Genomic DNA, 24,295 nt, shown 5'->3' with positions numbered 1-24,295 from the left:
TGTGTAAAATGTAACAGGCATGTACTCCAAAGACTTCCAGTTTCAGCATATTATGCAGCAATGAAGACCACATGAGGTGACTTACCTACTAGCCATGGCCAAAATCTTTACTCCCTCTCCTTACCTGAGAATCAGATGCCTAAATAGGTACAGTTTATATTCTTCGTTTCAAGCCAGAAATACAGTGATTAGAGGTCTCAATATTGATAATACATGCAACATAGGATAGATCTAAGACAATTCCTGAAAGAATAAGTTATCACCTTCATGTTGGCATTGAGTTACACTTCGGTATGTCATCTCACAAAGCTCTTAAATCTTGAAAGGAAGCAGCCACCACATTTAATGTCAATTCATTAGAAAGCAGGAGGGGAAAGAAGGGAAAAGATATCCTTCATACTTCTGTATTTTCTTTCCTAGGCAACAATTTTAAATTGCAGAAAGGAACAAAATGTCCTAATGGTACATTTTTTTCTTACGTACTCTTTCCACTATATTCACCTACCCAATTTGTCACAAACAAAAAAAGTAAGGAGAAAAAAAGGAACACTAACAACAGTACTGGGCAAATCCTCACATAGCATACATGTATCAGCCCCTTTCCAACTTGATGCTTCTTCAGCTGTTTCTTGTGGCTCTACATCTTCTAGAGACTTAAATGAATGTGAATAAAGCCACTTGTCAGTGACACAGCAATACCATGGCTTCTGCAAGGCCTTTGACATGGTCCCATACCACATACTTATCTCTAAGTTGGAGAGAGATGGATTTGAAGACTGAACTATCTGGTAGATAAGGAATTGGCTGCATGGTCAAAGACAAAGGGTTGTGGTAAATGGCTCTATGTCCACGTATAAAGCGGTGATGAGTGGTGTCCCTAAGGGGTCTGTCTTGGGACTGGTACTCTCTAACATCTTTATCAGTGACATAGATGATGAGATCAAGTGCACTCTTGGCAATTTTGTGGACAACACCAAGTTGAGTTGAGTTTTGCAGTTGATACAACAGAAGGAAGTGATGCCATCCAAAGGGACATTGTCAAACTCAAAAGGTGGGCCCATGTAAATCTAATGAGGTTCAACAAAGTAAAGTGCAGGTGTTGCACTTAAGTCAGGGCAACCCCAGATGTACATACAGACTGGGAGAAGAACTTGCGAGTAGCCCTATTGAGTAGGAATAAGGCGTTCTGGCAGATGAAAGACTTGACATGAGCCAGCAGTGTGCACTTGCAGCCCCAAAGGCCAACTGTATCCTGGGCTGCATCAAAAGAAGAGTGGCCAGAAGGACAAGGGAGGTGATTGTCTCTCCTACACTGCCCCTGTGAGACCCCATCTGGAATACTGCGTCCAGATCTGGGACCCCCAACAGAGAAAAGATGTGGGGCTTTTAAAAAAGGTCCACAGGAGAGCCATGAGTATGATCAGAGGGCTGGAGCACCTCTCCTGTGCAGACAGGCTGAGGGAGCTGGCCTTGTTCAGTCTGAAGAAGAGAAGGGTGCAGAAAGACATCTTTATGGCCTTCCAGTATCTAAAGGGAGATTATAAACAAGAGGAAAATCAACCTTTTACACATGTAGATAGTGATAGGACAAGCAGAAATGGTTTTAAACTAAAGGTGAGGAGATTTAGAGGGGAAAGTTTTTCACTGAGAAGGTGGTGAGGTGCTGGAACAGGTTGCCCAGATATTCTGGGTGCCTCATCCCTGGAGGTGCTCAAGACCAGGCTGGATAGGACCTAGGCAACCTGATCTAGTGCTTGATCCAGCAGTTGACAACCCTGCCTGTGGCAGGGGGGTTGAAACTGGATGATCCTTGAGGTCAAGCCATTCAGCGATTTCCTGATTCTGTGATATACCTCACCTATGTTGTTCCACCATAGTGCTTCAGTCTCAGCCTAAAAAGGAATTGTTCTAGGCACTGGTGTTGTTTCTGTATAAGCTATTCAGTCTTTCACCTCCACTGAGATTACCGGCAGAGGGTAATGACTGAAAAGTAAGTATTCACCCCCTAGCAACTCAACATATTTAAATAGTTCTGTGGGGAAACAATTTCTGGCCTCTGCCAGGCCAAGCCATGTGTAAATCCATCAAATAGAAATTAATTTCCCAAACGCATCACCTCAGTTAACTGACATTTGCTAAAACAAAACAAAACAGCCATTAAAATCCACAGCTGACTTGCGAGTGCACGAAGAAATCACAACACTGTATCTTGAAAGCCCTACTCAGAGGTCTGTTTACCACTTTGAAGATTCCTACATCTCATCACATTGAACACTGATCATTGGGATTTAACAAAGGAGGTGACTCTTATGGAACAGCACTGCCATTGCTGGACAACCTCGCAGCAGACCTTACCTACTGAGACAAGTCAGTACATCTCGATGAACTTGTCAAGGTGACAGGAGTCTCAATTTTTGTATTAACCATGGATTACATTGTCACATAACAACACCAAGAGGTCAGGCCTGACTCAAAATAATGACAGACGATTAGAAGGACTCGACATTTAGGTTAGGCATGATCCTTATCAGGAAACCTACCTGACACTTCTCCTTGCGGTCCATGGTTACGCAATTCTGTAAGCATGTCCAGTAAAAGTGGATTGCTTCTCAGGGAAGAACGTCTCTTAGGTAGAGATGAGCTTGGTTATATTTATCACATCACCATCTGTGGAAATAGAAGGGGAAGCAGTCAATTTCCCAATATCATTGCCTTTAGGACAAGAAAGTTATGGAAGTCACATAATTCAAATTGTTCTTTAAAAGGAGAACTGGGGAGCAGAAAGTGCTTCCAACAGTACAGCATCTCCCTCCAGAACTGGAAACGGGAGATGAATTAAGTTCCCTGCACCTCAGGGTGAGAGTATTATTGAAGCCCTGACAGACTTTCAGGCAAGCTCCCAGAAAAAGCTGACCAGACTCTGGATTCTACCAGGTGTTGGAGCAAGCTGCTACCCACGGCTATTTGTCTTGCTTTTCTTATTGACTGAAAGCTTTGTCCAGCTAATCTCTAATGAAGACTGCAGTAATGATTCTTCCATTTGCAGAAAAGCACTCACAATCCTTGATAGAGCTATGCTGGTAGTAACTAGACCATTTTTATTTTAGCATACTGGGACTCTAGCAGAAATGAAGTAGGAAGAAGCTCTGGAGCTCCTAACCTTTTTCTAGCCAATATGCTCCTTGATCTCCCATAGCACAAATGTACACTCCTACCACACATACAAAAACATCCTTCCTGATCTAAAACAAAGGGCATGTGTACCTTGCTTCAGAGTATTCTCTCTTATATAAACACAATGAGATATTGTAAGATTATGCAATGAGTGAGTGGTCTTGGAAAAGTCCTTTTTGTTGATTGCTCTCTTTTCTATTTTTTAATCACACAGACTCGGGCCTTGGACATACACTCCTGGTAAATCCAAGCAAACAAGGAAGATAGCTCTAGCTCTGCATAAATCCAAACCACACACACACTTCCTAGATACAAGAGGACTGGCTTTCGCCAACTGGGCTTTACTACTCTTTTACTATACTCTCTTCTTCCAAGGATTCCAGAGATGCTATCCTTGTGATAGTCACCTACAACACTACTATACTGCTGTGCTACAGCACCCAAGCACAAGTACAGGCTGGGCAGAGAATGACTTGAGAGCAGCCCTGAGGAGAAGGATCTGGGGGTGTCATTTGAGGAAAGACACAACACGAGCTGACAATGTGCACCTGCAGCCCAGAAGGCAAACTAAAGCCTGAGTTGCATAAAGCATAACCAGCAGGTCAAGGGAGGTGACTCTGCCCCTCTACTCTGTTCTTGTGAGACCTCACCTGGAATACTATGCCTAGTTCTGGGGCCCACAGCACAAGAAGGACACGGAGCTGTTGAAACAGGTCCAGAGGTAGGCCATGAAGATGACCATAGGGCTGAAGCACCTCCCCTACAGGAACAGGCTGAGTGAGCTGGGGCTCTTCGGCCTGGAGAAGGCTCTGGGGAGACTTTATAGCAGCCTTCCAGTACCTGAAGGGGGCCTACAGAAAATCTCAGGAGGGACTTTTTATAAAGGCACGTAGCAACAGGAAAATGGGAAATGGCTTTAAACTGGAAGAGTGTAGATTTAGACCAGATATTAGGAAGAAACTCTTTACTGTGATGGTGGTGGAATAGAATGTCTCACCAGAGATTGCCCAGAGATGTTGTGGATGCTCCCTGCCTGGAAGTGTTCAAAAAGAATTCCAGGCTGGATGGGGCTTTGAGCAGCCTGATCCAGCAGGAGGTGTCCCTGCCAATAGCAGGGGTTTGGAACTAGATGATCTTAAGGGTTCCTTCAATCCGTCCATCCTATGATTCTATGATATGATTCTACAATACTTTCTGAATACTGTGGTGCTACATAATTTCAAGGAAAATAAAAGGCATCCAAAGTTTACTAAGAAAGCAACTACTGCCACTCTGAAGTATTAGATATAAATATCCTCTCCTGCAGGCAAGTACTGCCCCTGCATTCTGGGAAGCAGCAAGTATTCAGTATTCTGCTTATCAGAGAACTGCTTGCAGTACAGAAACCAATGCCTGCAAGTGCGGTTTTCTATCTGCCATCTGCCACAAGTCTGGACTCTACTCTACTCTGTTCTGTGACTCTTGTCAGTATGCACACATCAAGGGAATGGAGCTATTTTCAGGCACACTGTATCCCAGCCAGGTCAATCAGCAACTGCAAAGAGAGGATCAGATAAAGTTACAGGAGCAAAGTTGTCAAAGAGTGCTGGGAGTTGGAAGGAGGAAAATGCAACTCTGCATGTTTGCACAAAGCAGCTTAGAGCATCAGTATCTCATCTTTAACTTGAGCATCATTTCAATATAAGGCAAGGCAAGATGAGATGATTTTAAGATAGAGAAGATATTAACAATGAGAGGGCTAAGAAATAAATCCATGATTCTTTTTTTTACCCCAACCCCAACAGAAGAATCATTGGTAGATTTACCAAGGGGTTTATGTACCTTGTCTTCACTCATTAAAACAAAAAATTACGTGCCTGTATTTCTCTCTGGATCTGCACTTCAAAATCATAATTATCAGTGACATGACCAGGCAACTGGGAAGCCACAGTCACAAAAGGAGAGCAAGAAAAAACATCTTCAGCTGTTTGTTCTGTATCACTAGCAGCAGTAGGGGCCATACAGAGAGACAGTTGGGCAGGAAGCAGGATTTGCTGCACTGCAGCAAATGACATTCTGATTTAGGCACCAAACTGAAATGTGATCTTGAATGCAAAGCATGCCATTCCTTAAAGTTCAAGGCACAACATTTGCATGCTTAGGAATACCACCCTGAAGTCCTTCAGTGCTAAGAAGCAGCATACAAAGCACAAGTGCTAAAACGGAAATACTAGTTGGAAAGATAATTCTTATCCAGATAAAATCAAAACCTGTTAAAATGAACAATATACTAAGAGCTTGTAAAAGTAATCAGAGCAATGTATGCAACACTGTTTTATCATCATATGTGCTCAGGGCTTCTCCAAAATTAGCTTCAGGTCAAGTGATGCTAAAGGAGAAGACAAACTACAGTGAGAAATATCTTTCATGAATTTCTACACCAGGAATAGTATTGTAGCTTTGTAAACTGTGATTTGCAAGCTTTCTTTCTAATACATACTTTATCAGAATAAATATTCTCCAAGATTATTTGCAGAAATTATGCCATAGCAACTAAAACCTCATATGCCTCACAGAGGTCTTGCAAACACCCAAAAAATGGCTTCACATAATAAGGACTGAAGCAGTTTATGAATTCTGCAGGCAATGTACAGTGTACAGACGCGCAGAGATGTGCATTCATTCACTCCAACTCTCCCCTATAGAGGCTTGGAAAAAAAAAATGCACTTGAGGAGTCGCAAGTCTTTAGGGATAAAAGGAAACCAACTTAATTTTCCTCAAAGCATTCAATCACTGATTCACTAGAACAGACAGGAAGACATATAAAATATGTTGGGGAAACTGAACATGTCTTGCTATCAAAAGTGAACTCCACAATAACAGAATTCCAATCCATCATCAAGAACAGAAATAAGGGGGAACATATAATCAAAAAAGCAGCTGCCTTAGGAAAACATGGCTTAGATACAGCTCACTACTTAAATATCAGCAGAAACACATGGACTTCCTACTCATTATGTCTGCTAATTTGCAACATGGGCACATTTGCTGATAAATGGGTTGTCAAAGATGCATAAAGTGATAGTGTCAATTAATGTGAGACCCACTGAGAATGCAGAAGGGAGCTAGCAGCCACACTTCTTGGCTTTGGAATTGGCTTGCAAAAAAAAAATTACTTGCAAAAATTTGGGCCAGCTAAACATTCTCTGTCTCAATAACCTCATATTACTGATAACGATATACATATCTGTGTCAGAGAGAAATTGTGAAGTAAATGTATTAGTATTTGTAAAGTCAGATCCTCTGAATTGGTGTTGCATATGTGCAAAGTATTGTCAACTCAGTAGTGGCCAAACATCTCATTTATGTATGGCTGTGAAGAATCAGAAGTGTATTTCACACAGGCTTCACTCCCCTTGCTAGGTGACAAGAATTAGAGAGAGAGAGAGCTCTATTCTACCTTGATCCAGGAACAGGGTTAAACTTGAAATTAACTTTAAAATTTGCCTTCCAATTGAAAGCGTGCTTTTTGGGAATAGTACTCGCTGAGAATTTTCAAAACAAAAAAAGATCTCTGACTCCTTCCTTCTTTCTTCATCATAGAATTTGTGCATTAGACTTGTTTCAAAGAACATTGGTGTCTTAAAGCAAGAGCAAGAGCAAGAAGGAAGGAGTAGGGAAGTCAGACATAGCTTTAGCACACCAGTCTTTATCTCAAGTAAATAGCTTTATCTCAAGTAAATAGGTAACCAGGATTTTATAACAACCTCAATTAAAAAAATACTTAAATGACTGAAAACCACAAAGACGCAGCAGCCCAAAATAAAATTAAAAAGACTATGCTGTATCTATAGGCTCTTCTAGCAAATCATTTTTTGCTGATGTACACCGACTCATAGAGAAAAATGTAGCTTTTTCTCTTAATTTCACTTTATAAATAAGACTGTATAATTGCTTATAGTAAATCTAAGTAAAAAAAAGCTCTTACACCACTGTTTCTCATTTGGAGACATTTAACTGTAGGGGAATTGTTACAGATCACAAATTGAACTGGCAATTGAGCATCTGGTGAAGGGGTGTAGCTGGGCTAGGGAACACAGGCAATGTGTACCTGTGCTCCCCATGTGACCAGAAGGGCAGAACCCAGGGTAGAGCCACCCTAGGCTCATATAAGGGCCAGCCACTGAAGGGAGGATACCTTTTGCATCAAGCTATTTCCTGGGAAGGAATGCTAGAGAGCTCATTCACCAGCTGGGTGAGTTCCATTCTTCTCTCTGTGTATGAGTATTAGCCTACCTGTGAATACTTTACCTGGTGTTACTGTCAGAAACAATGCTGTTTCTTTGAAAGTAGAATGTTAACAAATATCATAGTGATAAGAATATTTTCTGAGAGTTCCCCAAAACAGGTACAGCATCTGAAGGCCGTTGGGAAGATCAAATTCAAAGAGTATGACTCTTCAATGGAAAACACATTGTTCAGTTCAATAGACTTCGTATTTTACTATTTTCACAAGTTCCATTAAAATCTTACAATGAATAACTGTGTCTGGAGACACGGTAGTAAGCTAACTTCTTCTGTGACTAGAGAACAGAAGAGTTCTGTGCAGCTCCATGCAGCTCCTTAGCAACTCTTTTTTTTTTTCCACTGTACACTTAAGAGTATTCTGGATAGAAATCCCAAGCATTCCATGTAGTGTACAAGTGGTCCCATATATAATTACAGGTGTTAAAAATCCAAATGCTACAAAGCAAACCCTATGTCCTACAGGCAGGACGGTGCTGCCCAAAGGCAGGCCTCTCTTTTTGGACAACCCTACCAAAGGACTTGTCTTCTGGCCAATCCCTCATAGCTCTTGGCAAACTTCACCAGTCACAGGAGTATATAAACACTTACTTCAAGGGTAGCTCTGGTTTGAGCAATTTGATCTTAGCAGTGCTTGCTGTGTCTTCTAGCAGCTAGTCTGACAGGAATGTATCTGAAACAGGGGTAACCTCCAAGAAATACAAATTTAAACAGTTAAAGATGTAATATTAAGATTAAAGGGAAAAGTTTTGTTTTCTTGGTTCCACTTGCATTGCCAATACTTGTTTCTGGGAGCTAGGCTACAGCTACTAATACTTTAATCTTCTTATCAGATAGTTGGCAATACACTTATTTAAAAAGTTCAAGTTAAGAATATTATGTGTTGATGTGCTTGAGTAGAAGATGACAAAGAAAAAATATTAATCAAAAGAACACAAGATGCCTGTATAAAGCCAGCAGCATGTATGTACTTCTGCATGTCTCTATTATGCGGTTTCTTAAAATGTGACTCTTATGTTTTCTAGGTTATTTAAATTTTGCTCTACTTGAACAAGATGCGTACTTTAACATAGCACACTAGCTGCTAATAGTTTGTTTACACTGTAACTTCTGTTTTTAAGGAACCTGAAATATGGGTGTACTATGTTATTGCATCTTCTTGTGCATACTGTACTGCCCATTGTTCAACTGTGAACCTTACTTCTACAATTGCTGTAAGAAATAGTAGGATTTTAAACAATTTTGCCAGAGGAGCCTCATCTTTTTTGAAACTGTGTGTGTGGGGGGGGAAGCTGTACTACCTGGAACTCCTTCAGGAGGATGAATGGATACGTTGGGTCAATCTACTGCTAGTCTGGTAACTTTAGGTGCTGGTAAGTCTCAGGAAGTTTTCAGGTACGAGCCTGACTACCAGACGCGAGCCCTGACGCGAAGCAGCGGCTGTCTGCCTGACGGCCCCGAAGTGAGAGGAGGGCGCTGAGGCGTTTCCCTCTGTGCGGGTGGACCCGGCTGCCGCCCCACCTGTGAGAGAAACACCCAGCCGGGTGTGCCTTAGAGATACCACGTGTCGGAGCTTTCTGCGATTTGTTTGCTTCTTTTTCTCTCATCTCCTTCATAAGTCGCTAGGTAACCCTCCGCTGAGGTGAACGGCGCTGCGCGGGAGCCCTCGACCCGAAAGGGGGGGGGGGGGAGGCAGGGAGGGAGGGAGGGCTTTCTTAGGCCTTCCGGCAGGGCTGTGGCCGAAGAGGGAATCCCAATTGAGGGAGTGCGGGCCCTCCCGAATTCCCTCCACGGCGGGACAAAGCCCCGCCGCTCAGCCTGTACTCACCAGTCGCACCGGGCCGTCCCAGCGGGGAAGCCGCTCGCCTGCCTGGCTTCCCCCAGCGCCGTCAGGGCCGCCATCAGGGTCACTGGCAAAGCGGGCCGCCACGGCGTCGCGGACCCGCGGTGGCGTTTCGAGGCTGCCTCAAGAAGCGGGTATCTGATTGGTGGGATCCCGCGCGGCCGCCCGTACGCCGTTCGCTGATTGGTGAGATCAGAGTGGCGCGCGAAGCCAAGTGGACGCTCTGGCGGCGGGTCGCCCTGAGGAGCGACGGCTCAGCCCCGAGCGCGGGGCTTCCTTAGCGGGACAGCGGCCCGTCTGTCCCCGTGAGTGTCGGAGGGGGGGGGGGGGTGCTGATTTACCGCTGCAGAAGCTGCTTTTGTCGTAAGGCGACGGACCGAATGGAAGTGTCGAAGGGGCCGTGAGGTGAATGTCGGTGCGCGGGAAGCCGTGGGGCAGCGAGCGCACGGGCGCGTGGAGCCGGTAACCTGAGGAGAAATCTGAACCGCTGCACAATCTGGAATGCAAATCGGGTGTGAGGTAGAGACGGCTCATTCTGCCTCTGCCTGCAGAGGTTTGGCTTCTGTCTTCTGAATTCACGGTGGAGCGGCTAAGCTGGAAAGGTTTGCATTCTGTCTTTATTCCCTTTCGGTAATTCAGTGCTCATATATCCCAGGTTGTGATATGCAGCTCCCGTGTGAGATTTCTCTTCACAAAAGTGATGGTCATTGGCGTGCTGAAGTGCAGATGCCGAACTCTTGTGGAATTGTTGGTGCTTTTACAGTAATAAATTGCACAAAGAGCTCTGCACTGTTCTCCTTGCAATTAAGTTTTGGGTGAGGAAGTGGGATTTTAGGAGTGTGCTCTCTATGCCTTTGACACAGTCTGAACTGAATGTACATTTGATTTTAGGAGTTCTACGGTGTTGTTTGCAGCTCTTTTAAATACGGTATAAATGTTAGCAACCGTGGAACTCTGGGCTTTCCCGAGCTTCTGGTTACTCAGAACAATCTCCCAGAACCAGGAAAGAAAAATGGAGCTCCAGTACACTTGAGTGACATTGTAAGCCTTTATAGTTCCTTAAAAGGAAACAGCGGCCAGTCCGAGGGATTTTCTGCTGTAGTTCAGACACAGTTTGGGGAGGGGGATAAATGATTTACCAGAGTTGTAGTAACATGAGATCATGAACTGGGCTTAGTGCTGTGTGAGCATCTTGTTCGTTCCTCTTTAGGTTGTTCTTCCACCACCACAATAAAATGTGCTTAATTAGTAAAATGCTTTAAAGAAAAGGTCAAAGTAAAGATGCATCTTGAACAGAGATCTGGAGACTGGATTACTTGGTTCCTGACACAGATTCCCTGTGGGTCTCAAGCAAGCCACTAATAAATGCTGCTTTTTCTCACTCTTGTGTTCTGAATAGAACTTCCCCTACAGTTGTAGAGGCTAATAGATGGGATACTTAATCTATCTGTGCCTTTATTGTTTACTTATTTTATTGTGCCTTGGTAAACTTGATCTAACTGTTCATCTCAGAGTGATTTAGAAACCTAGTGTTTGTAGAGCATGTTAAATTTCAGTGAAAAACATTATCAAAACACAGTATTACAAGGATGCTTGGGGGAATAGAAACGCCCTTGAATTAGACAGTGTTGCTAGGAGATGCAGAAATAGAAAAGGTATCCAGAGAGCACTTTTCTCATGATTTCTATTACTTGATAGTAAAGGGAAAGCTGAACAGGAAAATGCTGTTTGAATACTTAAGATAAAATAACCTGGTGTGATTTTTTTTTTTTTTCAAATCTGAGATATTTGGTCTAAAGACTTGTTCTATAAGAATATGCTCTGTCTATCTTACATTAAGTAATTATATTAAGATTATTCTCTTTCTGTTTGTGTTTGTGTTGCAGAATTGTGAATGAATGTTCTAAAGGTAGACGAGATTATTTCTGGATCTTTATGGTATTGTAATATTCTAGGATGGAAAGTTCAGATGGGTCAGTTTTGCCTGCAAATTAGGATCATTTTCCACGCTTGCTTCAAAATGGATATTAAAACTATTCCTGTTCCTCCAAGATGTATAGAAAATCAATTCTCCTACAGCTGCCAGAACAGTATTATGGCATTGTTTTCAGCTTGCTAGAAAACTGATCAAGGCCATCTTGAGTTGTCTAAGGCTATTCTGCATTCTGGCTAGCAGATTACCTGGATTGTTTTCAATAGGAGAAAGCTTTCTGTCTGGGTTCATACATGAAGTTGTTTTTATACAACTACAGTAGTACAAAGCATGCTATGTGAACTGCAGTGATACAGTGCAGAATTGTGATATGAAACTTTAACCATCTGAAGATGAGCTAGGCAGAGTATTGCTTTTAAAAACAAACAAAACACTACAGTTTTTTGAACTCAGGAAATGTGTTGGAGGAAGAAAGGTACATATTAACAATGTGTTTAATTACAGTTTCTGTGCCAGAAGCAGTTATTAAAAAAAAAAATAAAAAATACTGAAGACAGTTCCTAACATTCATAATTATTGGCTACTGTTTAATGTATTGCAGCTCTTGATAGCAGCTCTCCAGTATGAGGGGAATGAGGCTGGGAACAAATTTCAAGACTGCAGAAAGGACAGTGATGCACTTTGGAGAGCTTTAACAGTAAAGTCCTCTTCACAAAGTTCCCTGTGGTTTAGAAGACAGGCTGAAATACAAAATGCAAGTTTAAGCTATGCTATTTTAAAGAAACTATTTGTTTTCAAAAGCTTGTCAAGAAGGTAATATGTCAGTGACTCACAAGTACTAAGGAAGCTAGGTATTCATCAAGGCTGAAGATTTCCTCTGCTAGAATCAGACAATTATATCCAAGTTAACAGTCACCAAGTGTTTCCTACTCAGACTTAAGGTAAACTCATCCCATTTTATTTCTGATACTGACAGTATCTAAACTACTCAGATGTTAGATTTTTTTTCTCTTGATTGATTAGAAACCTTAAAGAATTTGTCTCATGAAACTTCCAATCAACTTAACAAGCTGAATTAAGGCTCTACAAATTAAGGATTGCGTGCTTTGTTCTATACCAAAGCTTGGATTTTCCTTCTTGCAGCCTCTGCTCTTCAGAGAGAGACGATTGCTTACTGGGCCCTTACTGTCTTGTACTGTCACTAGAGAGATTCTGCTGTAGTTAACTTTGTTGACGAATGCATGTAGAACTCGGAGACCACACTAGCTCTTTTCTTTCCATTAAAGCTGATAATTTCTTTGGCCACAAAGAGAATAGATATGATTCAAAGCTACAGCAAATATTTTCTCATTATGAACCCTTACTAAGTTCAGTGGCTCTTTTGCTTGAGGTAGAGGCCTCTGAACTCCAATTCAAGCTCTGATGCTTAGTTTTCAAAACTGCCTTTGAAGTTGTATGTATTGATTCTCTCAGTGAGTGGGGATGAGAGGTCACATCTTTACTCCTTTGAATGAGAAGAAACAGTCCAGAACATCTTCCTGGTTAATATTTAGCTTCTTGCATTGGCTCTACAAGGAAATTAACTTGCAGCATCCAGTAGTGCTATGATAGTGTACAAATTTCTATTTTTTGTCACTGTGTCTAAATATATGCCAGAGTTGCTTATCTGGAGGAGTATTATGTTAAGATGTACACCAAGTTCATGCATTGCTGTGACAGTAAGTAACTTCTAGATGACATATAGTATAAGTTCTGAGTGCTAAGGTAGAAGTTTACACACATTTCATTGCAGAAACACAGACATTAATATAGCTTAGGTTAAAAATAGTGTCAAAATAATGGGGATATGATTATGGCTTGTGTTCAGTAACTAGCATTGATGTGACTGCTGTTACAAGTATTAAACCTGATGTCATCAGTAATGCTATATTAATACAGCATATACCAAGCAATAATTTTAATCTGTAATTTAAGTAAAAATTTTAAAATTACTTTTTAAAAATGTAATTAAAAATCATTTTAGATAGCCAGTAGTGCAAAAATAAAGCTTTTTAAGATGTAGTCTTAAAATCGATTAATAGCAAAAAATCATACATTGATTACTCTAGGCTGCTCTTAGGTGTTTAAGAAAAGATCCAAAAGAAATGTCAGGCACCAAGTCTTCTCTTAAAACTTAAAATACTCAGAAGTATTCTTAGATTGTTTTATCACCACAAATGGTCATAGAAAATTCAAGCTATTCCTAGACTACAGCATTATTTGAAATTGATCCTCTAGCAAAACATGTCTTTCACCCTAGCTTACAGCTGTGCTGGGATTTCAGCCTTTGCTGCAGTGAAGTTGCACTGGTATTTGTGCAGTAAGTTGTACATTTTGAAGTGTTCACTTGCTTGCAAGGAGGGGGAACAATCTACCTTAATTATCTGTAGACAAGTGTCTACAGCAACTTCTTTATCAGGAGTATTTTTCTATAACACTTTGATCTCTGCTATTTCTGAAATTTGTTGCTTATTTGGTCTTGCAGGACTGCCCTTTTAAAGTCAGACAGCTACAGCCTCTTAAAGTAGCCATTGTTCATCTGGTAGCTGTTAGCCATATCTGTTTTTTCAAGTCCACTGAAAAGTACCTGCTGTGACTTTGCTGTGAATGTTATTTAACTTACACAAGGCTTACTAAGAAGTTCTAAATCTTCCCTTTGAAGTCAAATGTGAAACCAGAGACTCTACGTCTGTGCTAGCACGGGGGACTTGAGACATCTTAGAATCTAGCTCTGATTTCAGCAGTCTGTGTCAACCTAGATAAATTACTTTTGCATCCTCAGAAAGAATGTCTGAAACATTTGTAATATCCTGAACTCCCAAAGCTCTTTTTCTCCACCCTTTCCAATTTTTGATTGAAGTATTAGAAGAATTCATACCTTCCCCTAATCCCCAAATCTGGGAAGGAATTAGAATTAGAATCCCTTAAATACAATGCTAGTAGGAGAAAACAATTTGCAAAGGGTTTAAACCACATTTCATACTAAAATGTTAAAAACAAAACAAACAAACAAAAAAAAACAAAACAGAAAAACAACCCTCTCATGAATCATCATTAAGCTGCTTAAACATTTATATTGAAAATGTTACCAGACAATGCTTGCAAAGTATGGTTTATAAGGAGAATTATATGAAGTAACAGTATGCATTTTGATGTTCTCAGCTTGGGGTGGACAAAACCCTGAATCCGTTCCTTTCAAGAGAGTTGAACCAGTTTGGTGTTTGTGTTTTGCTTTTTTTTTTTTTAAGGGGGGGGCTTAACTGAGGGCTGAGAATACTTCATAAAACTGTCATAAAACAAAATATCACTTCTGTAATCTGAACTTAGATGTAATCAGACTTCAGTCAGAATAATCCTCAATTTAGATGAGCCCAGGTGTGAGCTCAGCACTTTGTTACGTGCTGTGCTTAGACCCCATGTTCCCAATCTCAGCTACTTCTCAGGTGAGAAATAATTTCTTGAAAATAAGGGGGGGAGAACCCTCTGTAGTTTGCTTGTGGCTGATCATTGCTTGTTTTGGGGAACTGGCAAGAGAATTTATTGTATAAATGCCTCCTTTTAAGATTGGGAGTATAGTTCTGGAAAGCCTCTGTTTCAGAAATAGCTTTTCTCTCTAGAGCATGAAGAAATCTTCTTTATGTGCTTGTCTTATTGAGGAACTGAGTACTGTAATTACAGCCTCTTGGAGCTAAAAGAATTACAAGAAGGCCATATAATTAAACCTTGGAATGAGCTGCACGTGCAGTCTGGATTCTGCCCTCTGTGCATATTTTAATGCCTTTTTTTCCCTACAGCATGGGTGCCTCAGCATAGCTCAGAATAGATGGTTGTAGAGCACCAGGTGTGCAGCTGTGCATCCTCTCAGTTCCAACACAGGCTGAGGAGCACAGCACTCATGCTGGGGTGCAATTTTCCCTAGTAGTAACTTTCCAAGTGCACTTCATGTTAACTACATGGTGCGTAGGCCTCCACGTCTTCCAGAAGAGCAGAGGCACAGATAAAGGAGGCAAATATCTTTAGATAAATAAAGAATTTTAAAAATCCCGAGTGGTTTCACGTCGAATTTCCCGTAGCCATGGTTTCCTCCTTCTTTCCATTGGGGTAATGAATACATTACGAATGCCGCTCGTTTCCCCGAGGAGAGCTCGATGCTTCGGCCGAGCGAGGCTGCACCTACGTCGCCCCCCTTACGGAAGCCGGTTCCGCTAACTGTCCGTGTGAGCTGCGCATGCGCGAAGGCCGCTGCCCTTCTTTCACGCGGGAGGTGAGCGCGCAGGCGCCGCATCCGCAGCGGGCGGAGTAGCGAGCGGCTGACAGGGCCACTCTCGCGAGAGTTACTGAGGGGACGGCGGCGGCGGCTGCTGCAGCGGGGGAGGGGGAACCGTGGGACGGGGTTGGAGCTCAGGTGGCAACTGAGGCGGCGCTGGAGGGACGAGCAGGCGACGAGAAGCCTCGGGCGGGGCGGCGGCCCCCAGCGTTGCGCGGTGAGTCCGGGGCGGGGGGGGATGTGCGGGCCAGGGCCGGGCCGCCGATTCCCCCCGCCCTCAACCCGCTCCGGTGAGGGGAAGGCTTCTCCAGGCCTGGCTTCCCAGGGCGCTGAGCACCGGCTAAGGGCGGCCCTCTCTATCATGGCCTGCGCTCTACGGGGGCTCCGCCTTTCCTCTCCGTGCTCCGCGGTGCCGAGGCTGCGGGCCTGAGTCTGAGAGCTCGGGCTTCTCGAGGCGGTGCGTGCTTCTTGGTGAGGCGCTGGCTGGCTGGGCGGCCCGGGCCCGGAGGGGTGGAACCAGATCCTGTGCTCCCCAGGGGCTGTCTGCGGGGAGGAGTTCGGTCAGGTGCTGCTCGGGTCCCCAGCTGGTCTCTGAGTTGGGTCTGGGGGTGCGTCTTTGCGGTGTGCGCGCGGGGGGATGTTTCTTGGGATGTGTTTTAAACGTTCCACAAAAAGGTTCTGTAGTTTTAGGTCCGTTCCAAAGGTAAAAAAAAAAAAAACCAAACAAACGTTGTGAATAGCCTGTAGGCAGGTTAACATCCATAGTTTTCTTTCTTCTAAACCTTTTGGGTTAAGCTTTAAATGTGAGTTTCTAAGATAGGGATTTTTTCCTTAGCTTTTTCTTTCTCTTCTGAACTTCCTGCTTTGAGACTCGGAATTGGTTTTGTGCAGTAGGGCTTAACTTGGCAGTACAGACCCAAATAACCCATAGAGGACATGGATAGAGCCTTACTAACTCACACAATATCTGTCCCCAAGTAGAGTTCTCTTTTATGACATAAAGAGAAAGTTTGTTGAAATAGGCTTAGTAACTGGGAGAATAATTTGTAGATCAAATACAGCATTTATGGAAGTTTATTTCTTTTCTAAAAATTATTAAATGTTTTCTGTCAAGAGCCAAAATTTGAAGGGTCCAAGGACTGTTAATCTTCAATTGCAACGTTGTTTGTAATCCATTTCTGCGCAAGTGTTGGACCTTGAGAATTTATGCCCAAAATGGTAATTCAGTTGTTACAATCTTTCATGATCAATTCATGTAGTGTTTAAAGTATTTCATAATACCAGAGAAGCTTGTAATATTTGAACTCCCTTTATACAATCTAAAATAAGAAAGTGAGAATAAATTTCTGCTAAGCTAATTTTTTTACTCGATAAACAATTTGCTCTGATAAATATTATCTGTGCTTTTTACTGTAGCATAGTTTTGTAATTGATATCAGGACTTGTCCTCTGACAATACATGCTTAAGGAAGGTGAAATGTATTAAGCTACTAGGTATTGAGTGTTGAGTGAGTATCATTTATTATCCTTCATGTTCTGGCTTGTATATGCTAGTCACTTCTGTTTACCTGGTTAGTTTGTTTTGTTATATTGTGTTAATTGGTTAATTTGAAGTCATAAGTACAGAGCACTGATCCTTCTTTCTATTCTTTTGTTTAGAGCTGACACTTAACATCTCTGCATGTCTTCCAGATGATGTATCCATGTTCTTCTTTACAGTACCCTTAATAATGTTTTGTCCTCTAACAATTGATGAAGCTTAGACTGATTCTTTGCAAAAAACTTCTACTGAATCTATTTTCTTCCTTCCCTCACTGTAGCTGTTTTATACTGTTCTATTCTTCTCCGTATCAGTCTCCAGAAGAACAGTAAAATGAGAAAAATTAAAAGCTCTTGCTTGCTATTAAAAAAAAAGAGCTGTTTGTAGCAGCAGTGTAAGAAGCCTGCCTTACCTACATGTTTTCTGAAATATCACTTAAAAGATCATGAGAATTGTTTCCTGTTGGCTGCAGTGATGAGGTTTCTATTTATAATTACTTATATTCCTTCCTGATCTGCAGCACTGTATTGCAAATAAAAGTTTGCTGTTAGCTGCGTCTGCAGCCTTTTCTTCCTCTTCCCGTTTTTTTTTTTTTTAAGAGCAAAACTCAGTAAGGCAAGAGGTGGAAAACAACAATATTCTGAGAAATCTTAGGCGATCTTATTAGAGCAGCAGCTAACTTGTAGTATACTCTTGTAATGTGTATTCACCGTGTTCATGTTTTGACTGTGATTACCACTCTTAGCTGTCTCACCCTAGTTAAGTTTATGGAGCTAAGGTACGGTAGTGTGCAGTGTGTCCTGTTTCACAGCAGTGTGCCAAAAGCGAATGCCTACAGCTGTGCTTCCAGTGGGCAGAGACTTAGCACAAGACAATTCCACAGTAAGCTTACTTTTTTTTCCCTTGTGCAGTGGATTTCTTTTAATAGATAAAAGAAATAATAGTTAATAATAGCTAAAAGATCCTAAGCTTGGATTCTGTACACTTATTTCTGGTAGTTCCAGTAGCACAGACAAATTATTCAGTTGTGTTATTCATGGCTGTTGACAGCATTGTCAGTTTTACTGGTGTTTTGGTAGCAGTTTGTCGGAGTACAAAGGAAAGCCCCAAACCCTGTGAAGGTAGAGACTTTAATGAGATGTTGTTTGGGTTTTTTTAAATATTCCTTTAGATACCTTCTCATTCTGCCAGTTTTCTGCAATAGAAATCTTAGTTCTGTTTTTTGCCTCAAGCTTCATCACTCTTTATGGATGTGGAGCTGAAGATTGGGCAAGCATGTTATCTGCTTCACTGCATTCGTGTAAGGCAGATTTCTTTTTTCCCCAGAGGAGTTATAATGCTGCCTTTCTGTGTAGCACTGCTCTTTCTGGACCATGACCACAAAAGACTGAATTAGCAGGTGTGTGGGTGAACTGATGTTTGTAAGATCTTTTCTGTTTTGGAGAGTCATTGACAAGCATCAGCTGAGCTCTGCTGATTCTGTGAAGGATTATTTGTGATGGTTGTTGACTCACTATCTTCCTTCTTGCAGTTATATTACCTTCTCTACTATCAAATGAAGCTAGGCTTAGATTAAATCCTATTCTAAGCTAGATTGGAATTTATAATCAGGTCCTTTAAGGAGTTTTGGGGTGTCTGTATATAATGCCAAATTTGGTGTCATCTCTTCTTTGGTGCCATAAGCCTGCTGGACTCAGTGCTGCTTTCATGTACTCCTTCTAGAGATGTTTATTGTTGTTTGACATGTTTGTCTGCTCAAGACAGTAGAGCTTCAGAAAGATTGCTTTCATGTTAAACTGAGCCCGAAGTGCTGTTTATGTCTATTACTTTATGACACTTTGATAGACATTCCTATTAAGTGCTCTTACAAAGTATTATGTAAGAATATAGGACTTCTAAGATGAGTATTCTGTACAAGTATCTAAGTATTCTTTGGCTTGTCTAACACTATTTAAATCGATGTAAACTGTGAATGGAAGAAAATACAACTATAAATACGGTGTAAGCTGCGTCTGGAGCATGAGTTTTCCATTCGGGGAGGTGAGCGCTCTGCCCTCAGTGGTGCCTCCCTACCTACGGTTCACTGCCCGCCCGCCCCGGCGTGCCCCGCTCTTGTGCTGCCCCCGCGGGCGGAGCCGTCCCCGGAGCCCTAACGGCAGCCGCGCCTCGCTGTGTGGGACGCAGAGCCGGACGGCGCCGGCCGCGGCTCCTCGCGGGCCACTGCTGCAGCCCCGGGCCGCTGCTTCCTCTTGGTGCCGCCCCCGGCCGCCGGCTGCGAGGCCCCATTGGCCGCCGGCCGTGTCACTCGGAGGAGTCGGGCCTGGGCGAGCACGGGCGGGAGGAAGCGGCGGCCGCGCCGCGCCGGGTGGAGGGAGCGGCTCTGGGCGCGGCCCCGGCCATCGATCCGGGCCACTTCCCCTAATGGCACGGCTCTTCCTCCTCCTCTCTCTCCTCTAGGGCGGATCGTCCCCTGGCCTCCCCTGTATGTGAGAGACGGGGCCGGCGCCTCGAACGGAGCCGGACCGCGGGAGGGCTGAGCCGGGAGCCGCCGCGGGAGGAAAGGAGGCTGCGGGGAGTGCTTCCTTCCCACTGCCCGCACCGCCTGGCGCGGCAGCCCCAGCATGGAAGCCATCGCCAAATACGACTTCAAAGCTACAGCAGATGACGAGCTGAGCTTCAAACGGGGGGATATACTTAAGGTAAGTATATAAGGAGGGTAAGGGATTAGGGATTCCCTCTTTTGCCCTCGACTTCTGTGTGGTCAGTCACTTCCTGTACATCAGACCTGGCTTTTGCTGGCGACTCAGTGCAGGGTCGTCTCTATTTAATAGGGTACCCTGGGATTTCCTCAAGCCAAGGCTGGCCAGAGCACATGCTGTTTCCTTTCTGTGTTAATCATGTGTCCCACAGTCTTTCCTCCTCTCTTCTCAGACTGTGGAATATTTGAAAACTTAGTCTGCAAATAAGCGGAAGTACAATACTGTGTACTCTGTGCTGAATTCCCTTCCACAATAGGGGGTACCCTTGAAAGTTATCAAGATCAGTGTGGTGGTCCTTTCCTTTGCCTCTTGCCAAAGATTCTGGTGTCAAGAACAGTGATTAGGTTTTTTTCTTAGTAGGTAATATTTTAGCATCAGGCTGTCAAATGTTGGTGCTGAATTCTAACTTCTGGCCTGATGAATGCAAGTGATTAGCTTGTGGCTTTATGTTTAATGAATCTGTGCAGATGTAAGTGGATGTTTGAGTGCATTAGAGGAATTCTGATCTATAGTTCTTAAAATATATCAAAAGCTTTTAAAGACTCCTCTTTAAAGGACTTTGAGAAATAAAGGAATTTCTAAAACTTTATTTAAAATAACACAGAGAACAAGACCAGGAATTCAGTTGTGAGGAGAGTTAAATGTAAAAATCTGCAGTGGTTTGGCTTCAGTGAAGCGTAGTTTTGAGCTTGATTACTTCCAACTAGTAAGAGCTTTTTATGCATCATGTTGTAATGGAGTTTCATTCAGAGTCAGTGTTACACCATGATTGTATAAGATGGGCATTTCTTTCCAAGTGTGATACATTTACTATAGAAATATTTTAAGATGCTGATTTCTAAAATGCTTTGAGTAGAAACTGCCTTGAGCAGTGCCAGTTTTGCAGCTGTAAGGCTGTGACTTTGTGCATGTTGACAAGTAACTCCTGCAGACCTCAATGGGATTAGTCATCTGCTCAAAATTTTTACCAGGGAAGGGCTTGATTTAGCACTATTTTAAGATAAGTTGGAAAAAGTTCTCTACATGTAGACTCACATGGTTCTTTTAGAGTTGGCATTTCAGTAATAAATTATGGCTTTGTTAGAAATGCAGTACTACTTCATGGCTCTTAATAGATAATGGCTGAGAAAATGTATCCTGCCTTGAAACTGTACTTTTAAAATAATTGTATCTGCTATGCCTTTCGCGTCCCTGACCCATAATGGGCCTAAAATCACCTATTAGACCTGTGCACCTGAATTCCCATATTTGTGTAATTACCATAATATTTCCTTTGATGTTTTGAAATGTTCAGAACTGTCGTAACACTGGATTTCTTCTGTGATAACTTTGTTTATTTTCTATTTTCAGTCACTGCTAACTGCTCTCAGCTTTTGTAGTGTATTTGAAGAAGGGCCTAGTTGAAGTTAACTTGTAGAAAATGCTGAATGGAAAGGAAAACAAATGTAATGAAACACAGTTTATTTTAAACTGTTCATTATTTTAATCTAGTTTGATATAGGTATTTGAAGTATATGAAAGTATGTCATGAGCAAAGTTTGTATTCATTTAAAATTTCTTCTGAACATTTCATTTATTATTCTCAAGGAAATGAAGGGGTAAAGTAGATTTTCACACTAAAAGTTTTGTACTAAAACTGCTGTGATGGTAAAATGTACTTGAGTCTTGGCCACCTGATGTCATCTCATAGATAGAGATTTTGTCACAATAATAGAAATGTGCCAGCATGAATACATGAATGCTGTTACATCACAATAATATCTATTTTTTCCTAGAACACAGGAATTTTCTTAATCTAGATGAAACCTAGACAGAACACTTCTCAGAGCTATGATGAACACTTCTCAATATTTCCTTTTATATTGTATTCTGAAAATACTTGGAAATGTTACATATTTACTTTATTGATGAGTGAACTGTAGTGTAGAAATTAGAAATTGTGCCTTGCGCTAGGTCATCACTAAAGTTAGTGAGAACTCCACGAGTTTCAGGAATCTTCAGCATGTAGTTGTAGTGAGGTTGTGTAGCATGGTAAGGCTCAGTGTGTAAAGCTGGCAAACTTCAGACAAACAACTAGAGTTGTTACAGATCATTTTACTCAGACTGACAAGCTTCTGTGGTAGATTGTCACTTTGAAAGTCACTTCAAATGCGTTTTAGTCTGTAGAAATTAATTTTCATCAGGCACGCCGGATCTGTTTCTTTGGTATTACACTTGTGACTGAAAAGTCTCAGAGTATCCCATTCATGTGCCTCATGTAATCAGTTTTATTTATCAAGTCAGTTCTGTTGCCCTTGAATGAGTGAATTGGGAAGAGAAATAAACTTGTAGCATGTTGAATGCTGCTATACACTTCAGTCATGAGATAGCTTTTGCTGAGACGTGTGTAGCTTCACACATCTAGTGAAGGCTTCTCCAAATCTGGCCATTGCCTAGCTTACTGATCTTGATGCAGCTTTGGAAGGTAAAGTAAATTTGATGGTATGTATAATGATGGCAGGAAATTGTTTTGTAGAGAAATGTTATGCCTTAACCACATTAAGGAAAGAACACAATCTGTAACCCTTTATTTCCCACTCCTTAAAAGTTCGCGTTTCTTTTTGTGCATAGAGAAAACAAAGATGCACCCAGTCTGGCTTCATCTGATTGCAGCAGATAACTTGGCTATGATGTCATGGTGTCACTACTGCTGAACACCAATGCATTCTGGGCTTGATTGAATAGCATTTGAACTGTGGTTGTTAGTAATCTTGTGGCAGGATTCCAAAAGTGAGCGAAGATAGTTGACCTTTGACTTGCAATTGTAAAACAGCTGAGTGAAGAGGAAAAGTGATTGGCCTTTTCTTTTGTGGGCAGTATGTCATAAAAGCTGCTCCTGTGTTTTTTGTAGCCCTGGCAGTACACTGGATCCTCATACTGATTTAGTCATTCTATAGCAGAACATGGTGTTGCCATTCAGGAGGTAAAAACTGACAGCTTTCTTCAAGCTGCTTTAATGTGCTAAATGCTACTTGTCTTGCTTTTCCCAGAGGAAAGAAAAGTTGCTGTTTCCTTCTGTGTCCTCTGATTACAGTACAGTGCTGCAGTTCTCAAGTTCACCATTCTTTTCATGAACTAGTGGCAGCTTCATAAAACTTGGTGTCTGGCGTCCTATCAAGTGTGTGAAGATAGTCTCATTATAAACAGCAAGAGAAGTTTGAAGAATTCCTACTTGAAATTTTGATGACTGTTTTTCACTATGAATAGTTAACAGTTGTCATGGTGGTTTTTCAGTCTGCGTTTATTGAGACTTGGTAACTTCAGTTTCTGTCTGTGTTTGTTACTCAAGTTCTGAGTACCCAAAACCTTATGTATTTCTAGCAACTTCTGGTTTTGTTGGACTTTGTGCTAATTGGAAAGTATCCAGACCTGAAGTGTGCTGATGTTTGCTGGTGGTTTGGCAGGAGTAAAGTGGGAAGAATAGAAAAATTGTCAGATACAACCAGACAAGGTTTTCTCTGTTCTTCCTATATCTAATCTTAAGTGTGCAGTTTAATATGAAGGTACTCTGCTAACTATTTCTGAAATGGTAGTATGAAATAACTAATCAGACTAATGAGTATCTTTAATGTTAGAATTGTTTAAAACAAAATAAAATACGCCACTGCTCTGTTTCCTCTTTTTCCTTCTTCTTTCCCAGAGCTGGGGCATAGCTGGAAACTGATCTTCTGAAGATGCAAATCAGTTCCTGTTTTCAGTGGTTGTCAGCATAATTCAAGAGTACTTATTGATTGTTTTTGAGTAAAATTATTTGGATGGCATGTTAAATGCCTTTTATCTTTAATTTTGAGGTTTTCACTTTTGTGTGACACAAACCAGCTTTCCTGGTTCCCCAGAATTTGATTTTGATCACTTGTCAGCACCATTCAGCAAAACTGAGGTTTCTTTTTCTACTTTAAATGTACACTTGGCAGTCACCTCAAGGTTCTGTTTATGTGACTGTTTACCACTTGACTTATTTTAACACTTGTGTGCTGTGTGCTACCTGAAGCCTTTTGCAGTTTTAAGTGTCAGAAGAGGCACTGATTAAAGCTACTAGCAAGTTCAGCTGATCTTATATTGACTTAATATGTATTGCATTCTGTTATGATAAGGGGAAATTATGCTAATTTGAAGTTCCAGCTGCTTTTTACCAATTTAACAGAAGTGCTGTTATTAGAGTTTGTCTATGAGATCCAGATTTTGTTGTGAACTGTGTCAGTTTGCTGAAGGATGTTTGCGTACACATAACTAAAAATAAAATTTTGGCTTGCTAGGTTATTTGATTTACTTGTTCCATGTGAATGCCGAGCTGCAATGTGATGCTTTTCCATTTATTTTTCATTTATTGGCAACATAAAAATGTCTGTCCTGCTTGATTCAGTAATGTTTCTCTCATTGTGATTGTTTGAGTGTCTGAGAACTTCAGACCAATAA

At 41.8% G+C, this 24,295-nt stretch overlaps 2 protein-coding genes across 13 annotated transcripts in view; one reads left to right on the top strand and one right to left on the bottom strand.

Annotated features, from left to right (window-relative positions):
- Positions 1-10,078, bottom strand: part of TMEM94 (transmembrane protein 94) — a 47,607-nt gene extending 37,529 nt beyond the window's left edge. The window contains exons 1-3 of one of the 4 annotated variants that reach the window (XM_046902238.1): positions 8,761-9,132; positions 8,051-8,148; positions 2,541-2,667 (exon numbers count right to left, since the gene is read on the bottom strand). In XM_046902238.1, the coding sequence (XP_046758194.1) occupies positions 2,541-2,564 (24 nt within the window). In that variant the 5' untranslated portion in view covers positions 2,565-2,667; positions 8,051-8,148; positions 8,761-9,132. Of the gene's footprint in view, positions 1-2,540; positions 2,668-8,050; positions 9,133-9,287; positions 9,388-9,643 lie in introns of those variants that run through there. The other 3 variants (XM_046902236.1, XM_420127.8, XM_046902237.1) reach the window with 3 other exon arrangements.
- Positions 8,994-24,295, top strand: part of GRB2 (growth factor receptor bound protein 2) — a 46,502-nt gene continuing 31,200 nt past the window's right edge. For 2 of the 9 annotated variants that reach the window (NM_001398121.1, NM_001398124.1), the window contains exons 1-2: positions 8,994-9,085; positions 19,539-19,780. In NM_001398121.1, the coding sequence (NP_001385050.1) occupies positions 19,703-19,780 (78 nt within the window). In that variant the 5' untranslated portion in view covers positions 8,994-9,085; positions 19,539-19,702. Of the gene's footprint in view, positions 9,086-9,487; positions 9,905-15,595; positions 15,999-19,538; positions 19,781-24,295 lie in introns of those variants that run through there. The other 7 variants (XM_046901968.1, XM_015295375.4, NM_001398123.1 and 4 more) reach the window with 7 other exon arrangements.

The sequence above is a fragment of the Gallus gallus genome, chromosome 18, assembly GCF_016699485.2.
Source record: "Gallus gallus isolate bGalGal1 chromosome 18, bGalGal1.mat.broiler.GRCg7b, whole genome shotgun sequence".
NCBI lineage: Eukaryota > Metazoa > Chordata > Aves > Galliformes > Phasianidae > Gallus > Gallus gallus.
The sequence above is the reverse complement of the archived record's forward strand: the minus strand, read 5'-3'. Positions and strand labels throughout refer to the sequence as shown.